Source organism: Cynocephalus volans, chromosome 16 (genome assembly GCF_027409185.1).
Source record: "Cynocephalus volans isolate mCynVol1 chromosome 16, mCynVol1.pri, whole genome shotgun sequence".
Classification (NCBI taxonomy): Eukaryota; Metazoa; Chordata; class Mammalia; order Dermoptera; family Cynocephalidae; genus Cynocephalus; species Cynocephalus volans.
The window spans coordinates 39,399,607-39,420,535 of NC_084475.1; the positions used below are offsets into that span (position 1 = coordinate 39,399,607).

At 35.2% G+C, this 20,929-nt stretch overlaps 2 protein-coding genes across 2 annotated transcripts in view; one reads left to right on the forward strand and one right to left on the reverse strand.

The window, feature by feature from the left end:
• C16H9orf85 (chromosome 16 C9orf85 homolog) overlaps window positions 1–20,929 on the reverse strand; it is a 60,907-nt gene that overhangs the window by 8,011 nt on the left and 31,967 nt on the right. The window contains exon 2 of the mRNA XM_063081057.1: window positions 10,543–10,649. Coding sequence (XP_062937127.1) covers window positions 10,543–10,649 — 107 coding nt within the window. The remainder of the gene's footprint in view (window positions 1–10,542; window positions 10,650–20,929) is intronic.
• On the forward strand, window positions 13,216–13,764 carry LOC134364951 (large ribosomal subunit protein uL22-like). The gene has a single exon (XM_063081165.1). The coding sequence runs from the start codon at window positions 13,216–13,218 to the stop codon at window positions 13,762–13,764; it is 549 nt and encodes a 182-aa protein (XP_062937235.1).

Sequence of the window (20,929 nt, forward strand, 5' to 3'; positions counted from 1 at the left end):
TGTCAAAACTTATGAAACTAAACATTACAAAGGTGAATTTTACTGAATGTAAATTATACCTCAAGAGCCCTGACTGGGAAAAATAAATTAGAACTAAAAAAATTTCTCTGAGATATGATCTAAGTGAAAATAATTATTAAAATTTGTTTGCTAAATTATTTTAATATGTTTGTGTTTTAGCTTTCCAAAGCTTTACTAAATTACTGTGCAAGAAAACATAGATTACAAACTTTTTTATACTATTAGAATATACATGGATAAAGTTCCAATAATCTAAATGGATTACAAAAATGTTCATAATGTTTTTAGGCTTCAATTTTTTAAACTTTTAAATTAATGTTAAAGAAAGACTACCTTGGTTAGGATTATCTGTGGCTTCAAGGAAATTGGAATACATTTTAATTTCTACGAATATTTTGTTTCATACTTGTTGGAGTTTGGATGTGTCGTCCCCTCCAAAACTCATGTGGAATTTTGATCCCCAGTGTGGCAGTGTTGGAAAGTGATTGAGTCATGGGGGCGGATCCCTCATAAATGGATTAATGCTCTCCCTGGGGGAGGGGGAGTAGTGAGTGAGTTCTCGCTCTATTAGTTCCTGCCAGAGCTTGTTGTTTAAAGGACCCTGGCACCTTCTCTCTCTCTCTTTAGCTTCCTCTTGCCATGTGATCTGCTTGTACCTGCTGGCTGCTGCCACTTTCCTCCATGAGTAGAAGTAGCTTGAGGCTGGTGCCAGATGTAGCTGTCCCAGAATCGTAAGCCAAATAAACCTCTCTTCTTTTATAAATTACCCAGTCTCACGTATTTCTGTTATAGCAACACAAAACGGACTAAAACAATACTACAGACTCTGGGGTAGACCAGTCTTTAAATATTCAAATCACTAATTCAGGGATAAAATTGTATTTACAGAATTGTTAGTGTTAAAATTTACATGTAAAATAGGCTTAAAATAGGCCATCTTGTTGTGGCATCTGGAGTCAAGAAAAGTTTTACATTCTAGAGAGTGTAAGTCTTCTAAGTCCCAAGAATAGTGATCTTTAAGAGCCAAACACCTGCCTAGCTTATTAAAATGCATATTTCTGGGCTGAGAGTATTATTTACATAACCAGAATCTTGGGGATAAAACTCTTCAAGAAATTCTTACGCACACAACCATTTGAGAACTACTGACTGTATCAAAGTAATACTGCCTTGATATTCAAGTAGGGGTTTTCCAGTATTCCTATTACTGGTTGAGACTATAATGGCCAATTCTATTGCTGAAAGTGATTATGCTCTTTTCAAATTTTAATTCCTTCTGAAAATCAGGTTCTCTTAGGATAGTAGCTCTGAATATAAATATACCTATCTATAGCAAGGCTAGGATTCACACACTTAAATGACATTTTTCCTTTTTATAAATGTGAAATATGATTGTGAAAACATGAATTACAAAAAATTCTGAAGTTCACAACCTTCTAGTTTCTCTGTCGAGGAAGTAGGACCTTAATGTGCCTTCTCTTTCGAAACTCTTAATCCAGGTGTGGGAAAGTTAAATATTTCGACCCCAAAATATATTTCTTGACCTATTTCAAGATGGCTAATTCAGGAAGACTGGAAAAACAAGACTAGCTGGAAGCCTTTTGGTGGGGAGAGAAACAGCCAGGCTTCCTCTGAGGCCCCTCCTTTAGCTACCATATATTGTTTCTGAGATGTGAGATTACAGGTGAAGTATTTTCATCTCATATAGGAGGTCTCTACCCAGCTTTAACTTCCAACATCTTCCCTCTTCCTGTGTTCACCTTCCCCAGAGAAACCTGGTCACAGGCCATTGTTCGGGGGCTCGTAACTCCCCCACCTTCTCTCTCTCATAAACACTGGTATATAAATTTGTTTGGATTATTGGGAAACTGGAAAATTACTCTCTTGAGATTCCCCTGCGTACTCCTCCTCCCAGCATGTTAAAATAATAAAATTTGTTATGCCATTTCTTTAAATTAATCTAAATTTGGCAGTGATTCTTACTAACAAACCTTCAGGGGTGAAGAGGAAGTTTTCCCCTTTGGCTCCTACAAGGCTTTATGCTCGATTAGGAGTGGAGTGAGAGAAGGTCTGGAAGTAAAAGTATCTGCATTCTTTACACCTCAATTGTACATTTACCTATCCAAAGAATATTACTCTAAAGTATGAGAATGGTTTAGATATTATTTTAATGACAAGAGATATGCATACCAAATTGTCATAAAATCTATGAAGTATCTTGATACATTTTTATAAATAGCTATAAATTCTTTAATCAATCCTTGGTATTTTTTTCTTAAAAAATTCATAGTAAGGAAAAACTTTAAATTTACCTAAATACAAGTTTTCCTTTGAAGATGACTACATTAAGCATTTTATGAGGCCATAGCTAAGAAAACTTCAGAGATGTTAAAATAATGGTGGTTTTTCCTTCTTTTCATTTCTCTATGTAATACAATTCCCAGAAACAATCGAACAATCTTGACCGTGCATACACGTCAACTAATCATTTCAGTGGAAACTGTGGTCAAATAAAAACACAGGTCACTCCTATCAACCATGTTTACTGACAAAGGAGACAGTAATACACTTTTTAAAAATGTTATCACTTTTTTTTTTACAATGAGAAACAAAAGTTAAGAAAAACTAATTAAAAACTAGTAAATATTCACTATACATTTAAGGATGAAAATCAAGGACAGATTTGAAGTTTTCAATGGACCACTGTGAAATAGCAGGAAATGAACACTGGTTTGGGAAACAGGAGACAGATTCTAGCCCATCATTGACATGTCCTTGCTATATAATCTGTGAAAGTCACTGTAGGATAGCAAAATATTTCAGCCCCAAAATATATTTCTTTGACATATTTCAAGATGGCTAATTCAGAGAGACTGGAAACACAAGACTAGCTAGAAAACTGTTTTCTTCGTGAAAAGAAATTTACATCTGTAAATGCACACAGCCAGGCTTCCTGAGTTGTCCCTCCTTTGGCTATTTTCTCTTCTTTGAGGGCAGCTGTGAGATTACCTGAAGTACTTTCATTTGCAAACTAGATCTGTCAACTAACTTCTGACTTCCTTCTTTTCACCTCCTCCCAGAACTTCAGAGAAACCTGGTCTCAGGCCACTGTTGTGGGGCTTCTACCTCCCCCCATCTTCTCTCTAATGAACACTGGTATGTAAGCTTTGTTACTCCCATTGGAATCTGGGGACATTACTCTCTTGTGATTCCCCCGTGATTTGCCTTCTCCCAGCATGTTAAACAGTAAAATTTGTTATGCCTTTTTTTCCTACTGATCTAAATTTGTCAGTGATTTTTATTAATTAACCATTAAGGGTAAAGTTTTCCTTTAGCCACTACATCACCTTAAAGTCTCTGAGTCCCATTCTTTATAATGGGTACTAAAAGTGCTGTCCCCTTAGCATGAACAAAGACAGTGGCATTAAATCATATTAATAATCACTACATTCATCAAAATCTCAGTCAAAAAACAAAAAACCCTCAAAAGACTTTTTGATGACACTGTTGTGATAATAACATGACTTTTAATAGTGTATAATTAAACATATCAACATTTGGAAGATCTGTGTAGGGGAGGTAAAATTTCTTGTCTACCTTCTTAGGATCTTCCACTGGGACTGACATAAAACAGATTAGTTGTTGCTAGAAATAAAAGGCTTTATTTTAATCTGTTACAACTTTTCTGGCACCGCCTTTGTTTTCTGGTTATTACACTTTAACCTTTACCATCATTCAGCTCCACTTGAAGTACTCTCACATATGTGGTGACTAGGTGCTTTTGTAAACAGTGAGCTGTGGTACTCCACCCTTGGTGTGCAAGTAACAAACTCAACATTGATAGAGTTTCATAAAATCACATTTCCTGCAGTAGCTCTAAGTAATCTGCTCAACATCGGAAGATTCTAATACCATACTATGGGATGATATCATATGCTATTTATAAAATGCTTTTAAGAAAATAATATGCCCAAATTCCAAGTAGCTTGAGTACAAGAAGTTACACTTCACTTCCTGTGTCCCTAGATAATGTGTTTGAAAGTAAATGGAGAGGTTATACTACCTCTTCTTATTGCAGTAGAACGTTAGCGTACTTCTTTAAAGCACAAAATATTCTCCTCTGACTAAGAACTGCTTAGGAAAAAAACAAAGAAAAATAGAAATTATCCAATACTTTAGGGCAGGCAATTTTAAATCAAAACTCGCTGCACCAAACACTGTTAAAAAGTAGTCTTCATGTACAGGTAAACAATTGATGGAAGTAATGAAAACTCTCAGTGTTTACCTTTAAAAATATTAAGACAAGAATAAAGCCAGAGATTACAGTCACCAATTACTGCAATGTGACAGAAATAGCTATCATAAAACTCCACTCTAGGACATTTTCATATGCCTGGAATGTGGTGACTCAACTCTCATATAAGATTAAACTTCAGAGCCGCAGCCTATCATAAGAAATGCTGGAACTGGAAAGCACAACCAAAGAGGCCAGTGTGTATCGTCACACACTGGTACCCATAGAGGGACTGATAAAATTGTAGTATATAACACTGCTGACCTTTGTTTAATAAAAGAACAACGAAAAAAGATAACCAGATTTTTTAAGGATACAGATCCAGCCACTAACCAAAAATTCCAGGTCTTATGTCTTTTTCATTAAACATATGAGGGTACTTCAAAAAGTCTGTGGAAAAATAGAATTAAAAGAAAATACAAATCCTTCCATGAACTTTTTGAAGTACCCTCATATAGTCAAAGCAGACCAAAACCTCATTTTGATAGACAACTTTGATTAATGTTCATGGATCACCAAGGTTATGAAACCAGAAGAAAGAAAAACTAACAAGAGCAAATGACACGTCCTATCCTTTGGTTTCACAAAAATAGTCATTTGTTTATTCATTTGCTCATTCCTAATCCTCATTCTTGGAAGTCATGTTGTATTATGGGGGGAAAGTCCCCAACTTCAGGGGTTTCCCCAGCTGACCTTCAGCATGTTTAGAGAAGGCAGGGACAGGCAGGAGAAAGAAATGAAAGAACTGAACTACAGCTGAAGTCTTTCCTATCTTTTATTTCTGCTTGAATTCTGACATACAGAATATATTGTTCAACTACCTTCATCCTAATAACCTCTGCCATCACAAACTTACCTGAATTTTCAAATAAACTATACACAGGAAAACATGCATCTAGAGAGAAGAACAGACTGACAACGAAGTTTTAAACATTTAATATCCCTTTCTCCTGTTTATTATTTTTTCTCTGTATTTTAGAACAATTTTTTTCTTCCTAATTCATCATGTCCTTTGCAGCAGTAAGTAACCAATTTTTCACTTGTCTGGCAATGTGATAGCTAACAATGAATTTATTTCTAATAATGTATTTATTTGAATGAAATTGATTGGAATGTCACCTGGAGTTTTGTGCAAAATTTAATTCAACACTTAAAAATTCCAATCCTTCTTTCTTAGCCAATAAACTTTGTAAAATGTAATGGGCAACTGGTATAAACTCCACCTTCTATATACACTCAATCTAATACCCTAAATTAATAACAAAAATGATGTATGGGCAGGATGGGAATGGGCCTGATAATCTATAAACCAGGTAAGCAACCCAATTGCTATATTTAGTTACGTGGCAAAAATAAAACAATCTATACATTGTACAATAATGCATTTAATTTTCAGATGTCCTAAAATATCTTTACTCAGATGCTATAAATTCAGATTATATGAAGAACAGGGATCAGTGTAGACTGATCACTGCATACAGCACTCATTACTCCTCAGGTACTTCCTAGTGAGTGGTATGCTCAGTTTCTAAGTACTAAAAGCAAGTACAGCTTGGATGGTTACAAAAAGAATCTACCTATCTAAACTGTGATTACTACTAGTTCAAGGAGGCTTGTCATAGTAGTTGCTTAATAAACATTGATAGACAAATACAATAATCCATTGCCAAGGAATGAACACAAGTTACTATCACGAATTTAATCATAAGCTGGTAGATATATCTGGTGTTCTCTATGCACTAATTTGTTTTCTTTGAAAAATGAGGACAGTGGTATTCTTCAATAAGCAGAATTTTAGGGGTATAGAACTTTTTCCCTTTAAAAACAAGGGGGTTAAAAAGGAAAGGGAGTGGTAGATAAAAGATTATCTTTAAGGTGTTGGTCTGGCTATTTGGGTTTTTGGTTTTTTTTTTAAAGCTTTATAGTAAAGAGAGAGCGAGTGTGGTTAGAGAGGCTGCCATAAGGTGGTATGACCTATTTAGCAACATCTCATCCTCTGCTCTCTCATTCTCTCCCAATTAGTATTACTTTTTTTTTTTTTTTTTTTTTTTAATTAGGAGATGCTAAATGCCTGGATGTGAAGGCCAGAGGAGTGGCTTTGTTTAATGAAAAGGAGCGTTTTTTAGGCATAAAGCACCCATACAACATGAAACTATTAGGTCAGATTATCTCTGGAGCAATGCTGGTTCCAAGGCTTTTTCACTTGAAATATTTTTATGATAGAATCTATGTTCAATGAACATTCATCTCATGACATTTAAGATCTGGGCTCTCTTTTCCCCATTTAAGGCAGTTCTGTTTCAGCCTGTGTTCATGAGACTCCTTGATAAGCTTTTGTCTTATTAAAGAGTTCTGCTGAAAAGTTTGAAAACCACTGAACAAAGATAAAGGACATTTCTGTGCTTTGGCCCTGTGAGTATCCACCTATTTCCTATAGAGCAGGTTTCTCAACCAAGACACTCTTGACATGTTGAGCTGGCTTTCTTCTGGTATGGGGGGCTGTCCTGTGTACTATTCAGCAGCATCCCTAGTCTCTTCCCACTATGTGCCGGTAGCATTCCTTCCTGATTCAAATGCCGGCTTAGGCATTTCAGGACCTAAAAGCAAAACCTATTTATTTTTCCAAAGATACATATATTAAGGGGGGAAAAAAAGGCAGGGTGGAACTCAGAATTTTGAAGACGAGGAGCCTTCAAAAACCCAGAGAAAGATTTGTATTATCTTTTAATTCCATTTTTCTACAAACTTTTTGAAGTATCCTTATATATGTGGTCTAAGCAGGAGACAACTTCCAAAAACAAGACAAGTGACATTTGTAAAAAATTAATAAAGCATCAGGTAAAGAGGGGGGGGGGGGACTTTTTGAATGAATAATACCACACAGAGAAGTCACTGTGACAGAGTAGGAAAACACGGCTTTGGAATCCGATCAATTTGCATTTGAATCTTAATTCCATCTCCTCTACTTTTGTCTTCGGTAAAACTTTTAATCCCTCTGAGCTCAGAATGAAGAAGAAAAGAACTCACTTCATTGCTGGCCTTGCACTACTTCAGGAAGGGCACAAAGTATTTTAACGATTTATACTTCTAGTACTTGAAAAAAGAATGAATGTCTACAAGTGGGTTTTTTAAATATAAAACATATCAAGATTCCTTCTTTAAAAGTTATATAAATCGTATATATATGTGTATGTGTGTATATATATATATATATATATATATATATATATATATATATATATATATATATATATATATATATATATATAAAAGACCACTTGCTTTTCCAATAACTCAGCTCCACACCCAAGGTTATTTACAGTGCCTGTACGTGACTTGGGACTCAGCAGAAATAGAAAAGAATGGTTTTCATTTATCTTTGGGTTTCTTTTTCAAAAGTCAGAGAAGGCACTTGAAAAATAACATTTCATACAAAAAGACTTATGCTTGTCCTGAACCACAATAATTACACATATTAATAATCGTAAAGTCTGAACCCTCTTACACAGGTCTAGTAATGATTATGCCATTTGGTGTCAAAGGAGATGCTGACAGCACCATAGCAGCCCTCCACCAGGGAGTAGCAGTTCCTGGCCTTAAGATCAAAAGACATGAGCCAAAATGAGAGGGAGGGAGAATCCTGGTACAGATTGTCCTGACTTCTGATTAAGTGGCAGTCTATAAAAAAAAGGGTAGCAATGGGTCTTTGTGCTTTTATCTTTATTAACTGTGGGAAAGAAAAATATTTTAGCCCAAAATATACTTCTTTGACTTTTTCAAGATAGCTAATTCAGAAAGACCAGGAAAACAAGATTAGCTAGGCTGTTTTTTGTGGAATGAAGTGGACATGTGCATATGCAAACAGCCAACCTTCCTCTGAGGCATGCTTACACTGGCTACTATCCATTCTTTCTGAGGGCAGCTTTGAGATTACCTGAGATATTTTCATCTGCATAACAAGACAGTCTCTGCTTACCTTAACTTCTTCCTTCCTTTCACCAGTGACGCCACCTCCCCCAGGGCTCCAGAGAAACCTGGTCCCAGGCCACTGTTCTTGGGCTTGTACCTCCCCCACCTTCCCTCTCTCATGAACATTGGTAGATAAGCTTTACAGCCCCACTGGATTATTAGGAAGTTACTCTCTTGTGATTCCCCCATGTATTGCCCCCCTCCCTAGCATTTTTAAATAATAAGATTTATTATGCCTTTTCTTCATATTAATTGAATATTGACAGTTGATTTTTTTTTTTTTTAAAGAAACTTCAGAGGTGAAGAAGTTTTCCCCTGGCCTCCTACAGAGCCTTTCACTTTATAAAGAAGACCTAAAGCTTTTGAGTATTCAGAGATATTTAAAATTATTCTAACAGATCGAAGTACCAGTTACACATCAGTAATAGATGACCATGTGCTTTTTGGGGGTGGGGGAGTTAACGACTGGCAGGTGTGGTGTTATGTCACCAAGGTCAAGAATTCAGATCCCCATACCAGCCAGCTGCCAAAAAAATAAATAAAATAAAGTGTTTTTTTGGGGAGGAAATGCTACAGAACAGGGAAAAAAAAAAAGACTTCAAGACAGAAGAAAGAAACCTGTAAAGCTAATTAAAGGGGGTGTCAAGTATAACAGTTATAAATACCACAAATTCTTTTTTTTTTTTTTTTTTTACAGTTCAGATAAGGACCTAATTCTTTTTTTTTTCTTTTTTTCTTTTTTTAAATTTTATTTTGTCTATATACATTGTGGTTGATTATTGTTGCCCCTTACCAAAACCTCCCTCTCCTCCCGCCCCCCCAAAAATGTCCTTTCTGTTTGCTTGTCGTATCAACTTCAAGTAATTGTAGTTGTTATATCTTCTTCCCCCCCCGCCCCCCCGGTTTTTTTTGTGTGTGTGTGTGTGTGAATTTATATATTAATTTTTAGCTCCCACCAGTAAGTGAGAACGTGTTAAATACCACAAATTCTGCTCTGAAAGAGTAGTACAGGAAAAAAAAAAAATCTAAAAAGCTTAAGTTTATTTATACTTCCTTGAGGATTTTACCTTTAAAAGGAGCATTTTAGGCAAAATAAATCACCTAAGTTAAAACACTCACAGCCATTAAATATTCTGAAGTAAGTAAATTACTCCACAGCTTGAGTTTTAGATTCCCAAAGGGGCTGACATAATATTTTCAATAGAATTAAACACCAAGGGGCCAGCCTGTGGCTAACTCGGAAGAGTGCGGTGCTGATAACACCAAGGCCATGGGTTCAGATCCTATATAGGGATGGCCATTTGCTCATTGGCTGAGCATGGTGCTGACAACACCAAGTCAAGGGTTAAGATCCCCTTACTGGTCATCTTTAAAAAAAAAAAAAATTATATACCAAAGGTTATATTATATTTATTATTTAGACCGACCTTCCAAACTTTAAATCAAATTTGCTCACATAAAAAGGAAATTCGTTCAAGGGAAATGCAACTACTGAATAGCTAAAAGGAAAATAAAGCAACAATGAGTATATATGTTCTAAATAGCTACTATATAGATTACCAAATTAACATTCAAAATGTAAAAAGAATAATGCTAATTTTAAAAAATCACTTTCTCTTTCACGTAGCACTTATTGTCTAATATTGTTTTTACTCAGTTAAGCTAAAGGATGTACAGAAGCAGCACAAGATGTATATAGGCTGATATAAGAGAATCCCAGAATTATAGAAGGCTTAGGGATACAGGGATGAGAAAGTAAGTCCAGTATCTTTTCACTTAGACCTAAATCTCCAAATGAAACTGTAAATTATCAATCTACTGATATTCCCTTATGATACTCAACCTAAGCCATTTCAGTAATCTTCATGTGTTGCATTGAAAGGTCAGATCCCTTTCAAGAATTGGTAAAAAAAAAAATAACCTATGGTAAATACGGTTACTTTGTCAGTGAACGAGAAAATTTTGCAAAACAGTCTTCTCTGCCCTAACCCACCTTTTATTAACAAGTTTCTATAAAAATGGTGCATTTTTTTATGGAAGAATAGGGCAGGGAATGATGAATCTACTTTTTCAATATGTCTGCCATCACAATCCAAGATTTAGCGTGCAAGATGAAATTCTACATGGGAGAACAAAGTTTTTTCCTTTATTTATCTTAAAATTTATTTGGACACAACTTTAAAAATCAGAAATAGAAATTAAATAACAAGATTATGATACATATACCACTCGTAAGGCAATTAAGAAACTTAACTCACCATTTTTTAGGTTTTGATAATGGTTTGTATTTGCTGTATTTTACACGCCATTCAAGAACTTCTTTACAGTGCTGACATACTCCATCATGAAGTTTTGCATTAATTTTCTTAAAAACAAATAGAAAAGCAAATTGAGAATTTCACTTGTGAGCCGGTATGGCAAACCCTACAAAAAGGCACATGAGAAATTTAAGCTTTTTAAAAATAATAACCTAACTTTCATCTGCATGACATTTTAAAATGTATGATGCATTGTTATGTACATTACTCAATTTGGTTCTTTACAAAAGCAATGGTTTTTTACTGGGTGTAGCTCAGAATCACCTAGAAAACTTCTTAACCTCCTGGCAGGCATATTTTGAGAAAGTCCTCCTCATTGATCCTGATGGATACATGTGGCAAAACTCAAAAAGTACAGGTAAGGATATGTGCATTTTACACTAAATAAATTATACCTCCATAAAAACGTAATACTAAAAAAGAAATCCTAGTTCATATATTAAGATTATTGCTTTAACAATTCAAATCCTACCAAGTGAGTTGGAATTAAACTGAGAAATCAGTTAGTCCTGAATCATCAGTGTGTAGAATAGAGCAGAGACTATGAAACTTGAGGAAAGAGTGCCAGGGAGAAGCAGCTGGAAGCAAGAAGGCATTTCATTACTCCATATAACCCTTTTGTATTCTCACTTAAGAAACAAGTTTTAGAAAAGCTCCCCCTGCTAACCTAGTTTCTTCAGCACACCAAGTAAATATGTGCATGTGAATATCTGTGGTAGGGAAAGAGCTTTATGAGGAAAAAAATATTTTTATTATAGTTTTCTTCTCAAAATATATTGGGAAAGGAGAAGGGGAAAATTTTAGATGTCACTTATTCTCTATACTAGTTTTATATAGTGTAACATTCATTTGATTCAAGACCTAGACCATCTATTTCCATGGAGCACTCTGAGAATTCTCTAACTTGTTTTGGCTATGGAAGTTTGGTCTTTGCCTATGGCTGGAACAATGAGAAGAGGACATTTTAAATTTTCTTTGCTTCTTTTGTTTCCTTTTTTAATTTCTCAAGGGAGAAAAAAACACATCACAAAGATGCAGATTCCTAGGAAGGCTACTTGATACTAAGTTAAAAGACTAGGTCATCTGAAAGAAAACAAACCTTTTGAACAGGGCTTGACATTCTTGAAAGTTCTAAACAAGAAGGTAAAAGAGAAACATTTTGAGAATTTTGTTTGAGAAAACATTTATTTAACGAGAAAATATGTCCAGAGTATTTTCAAAAACCATAAACTAAGCTGTGAATACACTATGTGTAACTCTGTGGTGAAAAACACATTTTGTTACTTCCGATTGTGTATGGAATAATCCTTTTTCCTGACATAGATGAAGAGTATCTGGGAAAATAAGTTCTGAATACGACTATATTCCCTCCTCACTGTGGTCCAATAACTTGCCCAAAAGAAGGAACTCTGTGCCTACACACCAAACTCCTCCTCTTCTCAACCCTCGTCCTTAGTTATCTCATACTGGACTGGCTAAGAATCACAGAACGAAAGTTCACATTTCATCACTTGTTTTCACTGCCCTCTGTTGCCCTAAATATCTTCCAAAAGCATTACTTATATTTGTTGAACTCTAACAGTAATAGGAAAAAACTAACGACTTTGGACTGATTACAATATGAATGTGATATAAACTTTCTCACTGGAATATTCTTAGAATGCAAAACATTTTATGACCTACAATTTTATTACACTCTGCTTAACTAGGAAGCATTATTTGGTTTGTTGTTTGTTTCTGTATCCAATTTCTGACCAGTTTATCTTGATTTACAAAGCTGGGCATAGTTTGGAAACTGGTTTCTTTAGGGTGGATCGCCAGCAGAACAAAACAGTTCTTTGTGGGAACTCGTCCTGTGAGTGACGTGTGAAGCAGTGTAAATGGAGATGCTGTACAGGGTTCACATGACTAACAGGCACTGCTACAAAACAAAACTGGATTCTTATGTATGAAGAAATGAATGAGGGTAGGGATGAGAATGAATAGTACTTTCACTTAAAAACAGGTGAAGAAAGAAAAGCGTACACCTTGTTTTACCATATTTTGGCAAACTGGACATGAAGTCCAGAGATGTGGACAAAGAAAGCTAAATCCTAGGTCTAGGAATCATTCTACCTGGGGCAAAGGAGATGGAAATCTTACCTTTCTCTTGCCTATGTTTACCACTAACCCTGTTGGAGGGATTAATCTTAGTGTATCCCCCTTGGTAAAAGATCACAGGTTATTAAGGTCAAGGTTTAAGTGTGCCCCAATATAAAATAAAACAGTTTCATAATCACAAAAGCTTTTATAGATCATATAGTTCAACAAGCTACTTTCCAGATTTTTAAAGTTAAAAAAATCATGAGAGGAAAGTGCCACTGAACTTAGGAATCAGCTAAAAAAGAGAACCTTATTTATCAAGTGAATACTTTTTTATTATTTTTATATATATACATTTTTAAAAAAAAAAATATATTGGCAGCTAGCTGGTGAGTGGATCCGAACCCCTGACCTTGGTGTTACAAGGCCATGCTCTAACCAACTGAGCTATCCAGCCAGCCTAAGTGAATATTTTTTTTAAAAGTTAGAATAAATGCTCTTCCAGTAAGCGGCCTAAGGCGATCTTTGAAAATGGTTCGCTATTCGCTTGACCCAGAAAACCCCACAAAATCATGCAAATCAAGAGGTTCAAATCTTCGTGTTCACTTTAAGAACATCTGTGAAACTGCTCAGGCCATCAAGGGTATGCATATCCGTAAAGCCACCAAGTATCTGAAGGATGTCACCTTATGGAAGCAATGTGTACCATTCAGGCATTACAATGCTGGAGTTGGTAGGTGTGCCCAGGCCAAAGGGTGGGGTTGGACACAGGATCGGTGGCTCAAAAAGAGTGCTGAATTTTTGCTGCACATGCTTAAAAATGCAGAGAGTAATGCTGAACTTAAGGGTTTAGATGTAGATTCTCTGGTGATTGACCATATCCAGGTGGATAAAGCACCCAAGATGCGCCACCTTACTTATAGAACTCATGGTCGGATTAACCCATACATGAGCTCCCCCTGCCACATTGAGATGATTCTTACTGAAAAGGAACAAATTGCTCCCAAACCAGAAGAGGAGGTTGCACAGAAGAAAAAGATATCCCAGAAGAAACTGAAGAAACAAAAACTTATGGCGTGAGAATAAATTCAGAATAAAATAAAAACAAACAAAAAGTTAGAATAAAATTAAGGTTCATCAAAAAACACTCCTACTTCACACACACACACACACGTCTTTGCTATGGATTGGATTGTGTCCCCCAAAGCCCCATGTATTAGAAACTTATCCCCACTGTGACCGTGTTAAAAGGGTGGGAAATCCTATTATGGTAACTGATAGGTGGGGCCTTGAAGAGGTGATTAGATTGACCATGCCCTACTGTCACCACGCACCAATAACGCCCTCACCAGATGTGTTCCCTGCACTTTAGGTTTCCCAGCCTCTGCAACTGTAAGCAATAAATATTGTTTCTTTACAAATTACCCAGTTTCAGGTCTTGTGAGGTCTGGTACATCTCGGTTGCATGGAAATGCTGGTCTGGGCCTGAGTCTTTTCAGCAAACTGCATCCCCTGCAGTGCTGTATTCCTCACCAGCCTCCACTGAGGGGACCTGTGCTGACTGGGGACAGATCAGCTGTCCATGCAGTTCCCCAATGTTCCCCCGGTGGCCCATCTCCCCCGCCTCCTGTACTCCAAACATTTCCCATGCGCTGGTCCTTTGCTATGACTCACTGGCCTCTGAGTGGCTCCTTTTTTCAGTTGTCTTCTTGCTCCTCGCTCCTATGTGGGTCCACGGGAACCCTGTTAGTGGTCTTGCTAGCCTGGGGGCCACCAAGGCCCTCTTCTCCCCTGCCACCTCCAAACAACTTCATATGAAAGGCACGGCTGTGGCTTTTGCCAGCTGTTGCTCCGTGTGCTCACCAGGGCCAGCCTCTAAGCAGCTGGGGCTTGAAATGGTCGGAGTAGTTCTTTCTTTCTCTCATTGTGGCTTCTCCTGCCTTCACGAACTCTATAGGTCTTTCCTCTTCCCCTGAGCTCTAGTGGCCCCAGCTTGGCTGTTGTTGCTTTTTAATAGTTGTAAATTGATTGATTTGTAGGAGAGAGTGACGCTGGGGACTGTCTATTCTGCCATTTTGACCAGAAGCCTGACAACAAAATGCTTAATTAAAGCAGGGATAACTCTTATTCTGAAGTATATATTGCATGAAGTAATGATGACTAAGACTGTTTTAGGTGTGCAGTGTTATTTCATTGTGATTTTAATTTGCATTTCTCTAATAACTAATAATGTTGAACATCTTTTCAGGGGCTTACATGCCATCATGTTTTTTCTCTGGTGAAGTGTCTATTCAAATCTTTTGCCCACTTTTTAAAATTGGGTTGTTTGTTTTCTTATTATTGAGATGCAGGAGTTCTATATATATTCTAGATACCAGCCCTTTATCAGATATGTGCTTTGCAAATATATCCTCCCAGTCTGTGGGTTGATTTTCATTATCTTAACAGTATTTTCTAAAAGCAGACTTTTTTAATTTCAATGAAGAATAATTTATCTTTTTTTTCTTTTATGAGCCATTCTCTTTGTGTCAAACCATAGAAATCTTTGAAGAATCAGAAAGATTTTCACCTATGTTTTCTTCTACAGGTTCAGTAATTTAAGGTTTTATATTTAGTCTATAATATATTTTGAGCTAATTTTTGTACATGGTGCAGAATATGGGTAGAGGTTCTTTTTAAATTACATATTGATGTCCAATTGTTCTAGCACCATTGAAATACCTTTATATCTTTCTCAAAGATTAAGTATGTTTGGGTCTATTTCTGAAGTGGATTGTTACATTAATTTACTCGTATGTGTCTATTCTTTCACCAATATCACCCTATCTTTATTACTGTAGCTTTATGGTAAATTTTGAAATCAGTACTGCAAGTTCTTCAGCTTTGTTCTTTTTCAAAATTGTTTGGCTATTCTAATTCCTTTGCTTCTCTGTAAAAGTTTTAAAATCTGTTATTACATTTACTATAGATACAACACTACTATTATATGATCCATGATATCAATATTGAGTTCTTGTTACTTAAAACTTTCAAATCTATAAGCTCTTTTTTAATGTGACATAAAATAATAATTTGAATGTCTACTACTCTCAGAAATACCTTATTTGGGTAAGTTATTAAGTCTTACTCTTTTTAAGGCATTTTATTATTTCACAAAATGAACTAGTCATACAAATAGCCCAGAAGTATTTTTGAAATAAGTTCTAGTACTGAAATTGGTTTTATTGTCATTTAAGGAAAAATACATACCTTTTCTTAGGAAACTACATCTGTTCTAAGACAGATTAGAGATTAGCTATCAACATTTATAAGAATTCCTCAAAAAAGTTCAGCCCAAGTCCCTTTCAAGAAAAATATTATTCTAAAATACCTGAGATATATGTATATATCTCAAATACATAAATATTTGAGTAACAAATATTCTATTTTTTAATATATAAAACTTTAATTTGAAGATATCTAAGGCATAAAGGGAGGTGTATACTGGGAGCTAAAATATTTAATTTTCTTCCCTGAAGTCTAGCCTATCTTCCTCCCTTTCACTTTAAATTCACCACAAGTCCTTAAAACACCAAAAACAAACAGAGAGAAGTGAAAATATACAGTAGAAATACTCAAAATGCTCCTCTTCAATACATTTACAACATAAGCTTTTTTTAGTCAAGAAATAATGTTTGATCCCTCCACCCGCTTTCCTTGTTGTTGCTGGATTCTTTAACAAACGACATCTGTAAAAATAAACAATCGCATTTTCATTTAAAGACTGAATATAAAATGAGTTCTGATCATCCCAAACAGAGGACTATTCTCTCAGTAAGCGGGTAGAGCTACTGTCGTTTGCAATTACACAGAGAGGGTCTATGTACAAACTACGTACTGATTTATTTCAGCAGCCAAGCAAATTATCCAGATTTTCACAGACAACCTTAATGCAGAACTTAAATGGAGCCACACCTGCCTACAGGCAAAAACACACTGTAGCAGAACTTTCTTCTGGCAGTAGAGGAAACATTGAAGCAAGTTTATTTTCCAAAGTAGATTTCACTCACTTTTAAGGAAAAACTAAAATAAGTTGGTGCTGCGTATTTTAACAAAAAGTAAACATTGAACTGATAAATAAAGGACTAGTCAGAACAGTCTCTCTATTCTGTTCCAATTCAGGAGAACATGTTATGAACATTAGAAAATATTTGTAAGGACCCAGAATGCAACCCTAAAAACAAATTCTAAGCAGAACAAGACATATTTTGCCTTACAACCACTAAAACACAGGTACTTAGTATTTTAAGACAATGTCTTTTCAATTATCTTTGTGGTAACTTCATTATTAACTATGGGACATTTTTAGTAAATAAATAACCCATAAAAATTTTTCTAAATAGAAACAAATAGCTTTATTATTAGAGCAGCGCTATGGAAAGCAAGCCTTTTCTTCCTCAAAATTTTGCTGTAAATTCTCAAAATACCAATGGTTTTATCTAAAAATTGTTTTTCTTTCCTGAAAAAAGACTCATCTTACAAGTAGGATGGTACCTCCAACCCCATCCACTCCTTCTCAAGGTCGTTTGCTAGCATTTCTACCTCATTTAGTCATCAACTCTCCACCGTCTCTTCCCCCTTAGGTGCCTGTTCAGTCATCCTTCCTTTTCACACCATTTACTCTTTCTTGGTCAACTGAATGCTTAACTACAGCTCAGCTATGAGTTCAATTCAATGAAGATTACATCCAAAATTATGTCCCCATTTCTAACTAATGTCTCTCCAGAGACCCTGATGTCTCAGATTGAATGCATTTTCCTTGAGATGCCACAAATTCACGGGCTACACAGAAATCACTATCTTAGCAATAAAATCTGTTCTTCATCTTTAAAAGATCTTCTAGTAAGCTCAGGTAAAATAAAAATCTCAGTACTCTTTTTACTCTTCCCTCTCCTTTCATCAAAACTCCAGTACTGACAAAACCAATTCTTCTACAGTTTCCCTCCACTTTGTCCTCTCTTTACATCTCCCCACTTTCTTATATCAATTCCTCGTTTCTGATCTCTGTTACAGAAGTAGTCTCCCAGATGGAAGATAAACTAGAAAGTAGGAAGATGGAGAAAGGGAGGCCAGACTGCCAACAGTTTTCATTTGAGGGTTTTTTTTTTTTTTTCAATTTTTGTTGTTGTTGTTGTTGTTGCAAAATACACATAAAATTTACAATCATAAACATTTTTAAATGTACAATTCAGAGGTACAATCTATACTCAAAAAATAACTCCCATTCTCCTCCCTGCAGGCACTGGCAACCACCATTCTACTTTCTATAATTTTGCTACTTTAAGTATCTCATATAAGTGGAATTGTACAGTATTTGTCTTTTTTTGACTGGCTTATTTCACTTAGCAATATGTCCTCAAAGTTCATAGATATTGTAGAATATGTCAGAATTTCCTTCCTTCTTAACACTAATTAATATATCATTGTCTGTATAATACATTCTGCTTATCCACTCATCCCTAGATAGACATTTGGGTTACTTCCAAGTTTTAGCTATTGTGAATAATGCTGCTATGACCACCAACGTACAAATATCTCTTTAAGATACTGCTTTTAATTCTTTGGGGTACATACCCAGAATTGAAATTGTGAGATCATATGTCAAGTCTATTTTTAGTTTTTAGAGGGGCTACAATGCTGTTTTCCACAGCAGTTGTACCATTTTACATTCCCACTAACAGTGCATAAAGGTTCCAATTTCTCCATAGCCTTGCCAACATTTGTTACTTTTTTTTTTTAAAAATAACCATCCTAATGGATACAAGGTGGTATCTTGTAGTTTTAACTTGCAGTTCCCCAATGATGAGTGATGTTCAGCATGTTTTCATGTGTTATTGGTCATTTGTATATCTTTTAGAGAAATATCTATTCAGGACGTTTGCCCATTTTTGAATTGGATTGTTTGGTTCTTGTTGAGTATTAGGAGTTCTCCATGTATTCTAGATATTAATCCCTTATCAGATAAACAATTTGCAAGTATTTTCTCCCATTCTATGGGTTGCCTTTTTTACTCTGCTGTAGTGTCTTTTGATGCAAAACATTTAAAAATTATCATGACATCCAATTTGTCTACTTATTTCTTTTGTTGCCTATGCCTTCAACATTATAGCCAAGAAATCACTGCCAAATCTAATGTTGTGAAGCTTATCTTCTATGTTTTCTTCTAAGAGCTTTATAGTTTAGGTTTTACAGTTAGGTCTTTGGTCCATTTGGCATTCATTTTTGTATATAGTGTTAGGGAAGGGTCCAACTTCATTTTTTGGCATGTGAATATTCAGTTATTCCAGCACCACTTGTTGAAAAGACTTTTTTCCCATTGAACAGCTTTGACACTCTTATCAAAAATCATTTCACCATATATGTGAGTTTTTACTTATGGACTCTGTATTCTTTCCTATTGATTTTTATATGTGTCTTTATACCACTACCATACTATTTTGATTTCTGTAGCTTTGTAATAAATTTTGAAATTAGAAAATGTAAGTCCTCCAGCTTTGTTCTTCTTTCTCAAGATTGCTTTGGTTATTTGGGTCCTTGAGATTCCATATTAGTTTTAGGATAGGTTTTTCTATTTCTGAAATAAAGTCATTGGGATTTTGATAGGGACTGCATTGAATCTGTAGATCACATTGGGTAGTGTTTACCTCTTAACAATACTGTCTTCCAATCCATAAGTGTGGGTTCTTTCCATTTATTTATGTCTTCTTAATTTTTTTCTAGCAATGTTTTGTAGTTTTTATTGTACAAATCTTTCGCCTCCTTGATTAAGTCCTAAGTATTTATTCTTTTTGATTCTACTGTGAATAAAAAAATTTTTTTTAATTTAAAAAAAAAAAACCTTTTAGGAATTGTGTTCTTAATTTCCTTTTCAGATTGTTCATTGTTAGTGTATAGAAATGCAACTAATTTTTGAGTATTGACTTCTATCTTGCTACTTTGCTAAATCCATCTACTAATTTTAAGTTTTTTGTAATTTTTTAAGGTTTTCTACATAGAAGATCCTATCATCTGCAAACAGAGCTAATTTTATTTCTCCCTTTCCAATTTGTCTGCCTTTTATTTCTTTTCTTTGCCTAATTGTTCTGGTTGGAACTTACAGTATTATGTTGAATAGCAGTGGCAAAAGCAGGTATCCTTGTCTTGTTCCTGATCTGAAAGAAAAAGCTTTCAGTATTTCACCATTGAGTATGATGTTCAGTGGGTTTTCCTAATATGGCTTTTATTATGTGAGGTGGTTTCCTTCTATTTCTAGTTTAAGTGTTTTCTAATCATAAAAGAGTGTTGAATTTTGTCAACTGCTTTTATCGTATCAATTGAAATAATCATGTCTTTTTTTTTTCTTTCATTCTGTTAATGTGGTACATTACATTGATCAATTTTTGTATATTGAACCATCCTTGCATTCCAGGAATAAATCCCACTTGGCTGTGATATATAATACTTTTAACATGCTGCTGAATTCAGTTTGCTAGTATTTTGTTAAGGATTTTTACATCAGTACTTATAAGGGATATTGGTCTGCAGCTTTCTTGCAGTGTCTTTGTCTGGTTTTAGTATCAGGGTAATACTGGCCTCATAGAATGGGTTAGGAAGTGTTCCTTCTTCTTAGATTTTCTGGAAAGGATTGAGAAAAATACTGATGTATTAGTTTTCCTTTAAGTATATGGTAGAATTCACCAGTGAAGTCATCAGGTCCAGGGCTTTTCTTCATTGGGAGAGTTCTGATTACTGATTCAATCTTCTTTTTTTTTTTTTTTTTTTCCCAGTGGCTGGCCAGTACTGGGATCTATACCAGTGACCTTGGTGTGACCAGCACCACACTCTCCCAAGTGAGCTAACAGGCTAACCAGATTCAATCTTCTTACTAGTTGTAGGTCTATTCAGATTTTCCACTTCTTTATGGTTTAAGTCTTTTAGGTTTTGAGTTTCGAGGAATTTGTCCATTTCACCTAGGTTATGTTGGCTCATGGTACCTGGTAGTAATTTCCCCACTTTTTTATTTCTGATTTTAGTAATTTGAGTGCTTTATTTTTTCTTACTCCATCTAGCTGAAGGTTTATTAATTTTGTTGATATTTTCAAAAAACTAACTTTTGATTTTGGTGATTTTCTCAATTGTTTTTCTATTCTCATTTCATTTTTTTCTGCTTCAGTCTATTTCCTTCATTCTATTAGCTTTGGGTTTTGTTTCTTTTTCTAGTTCGTTA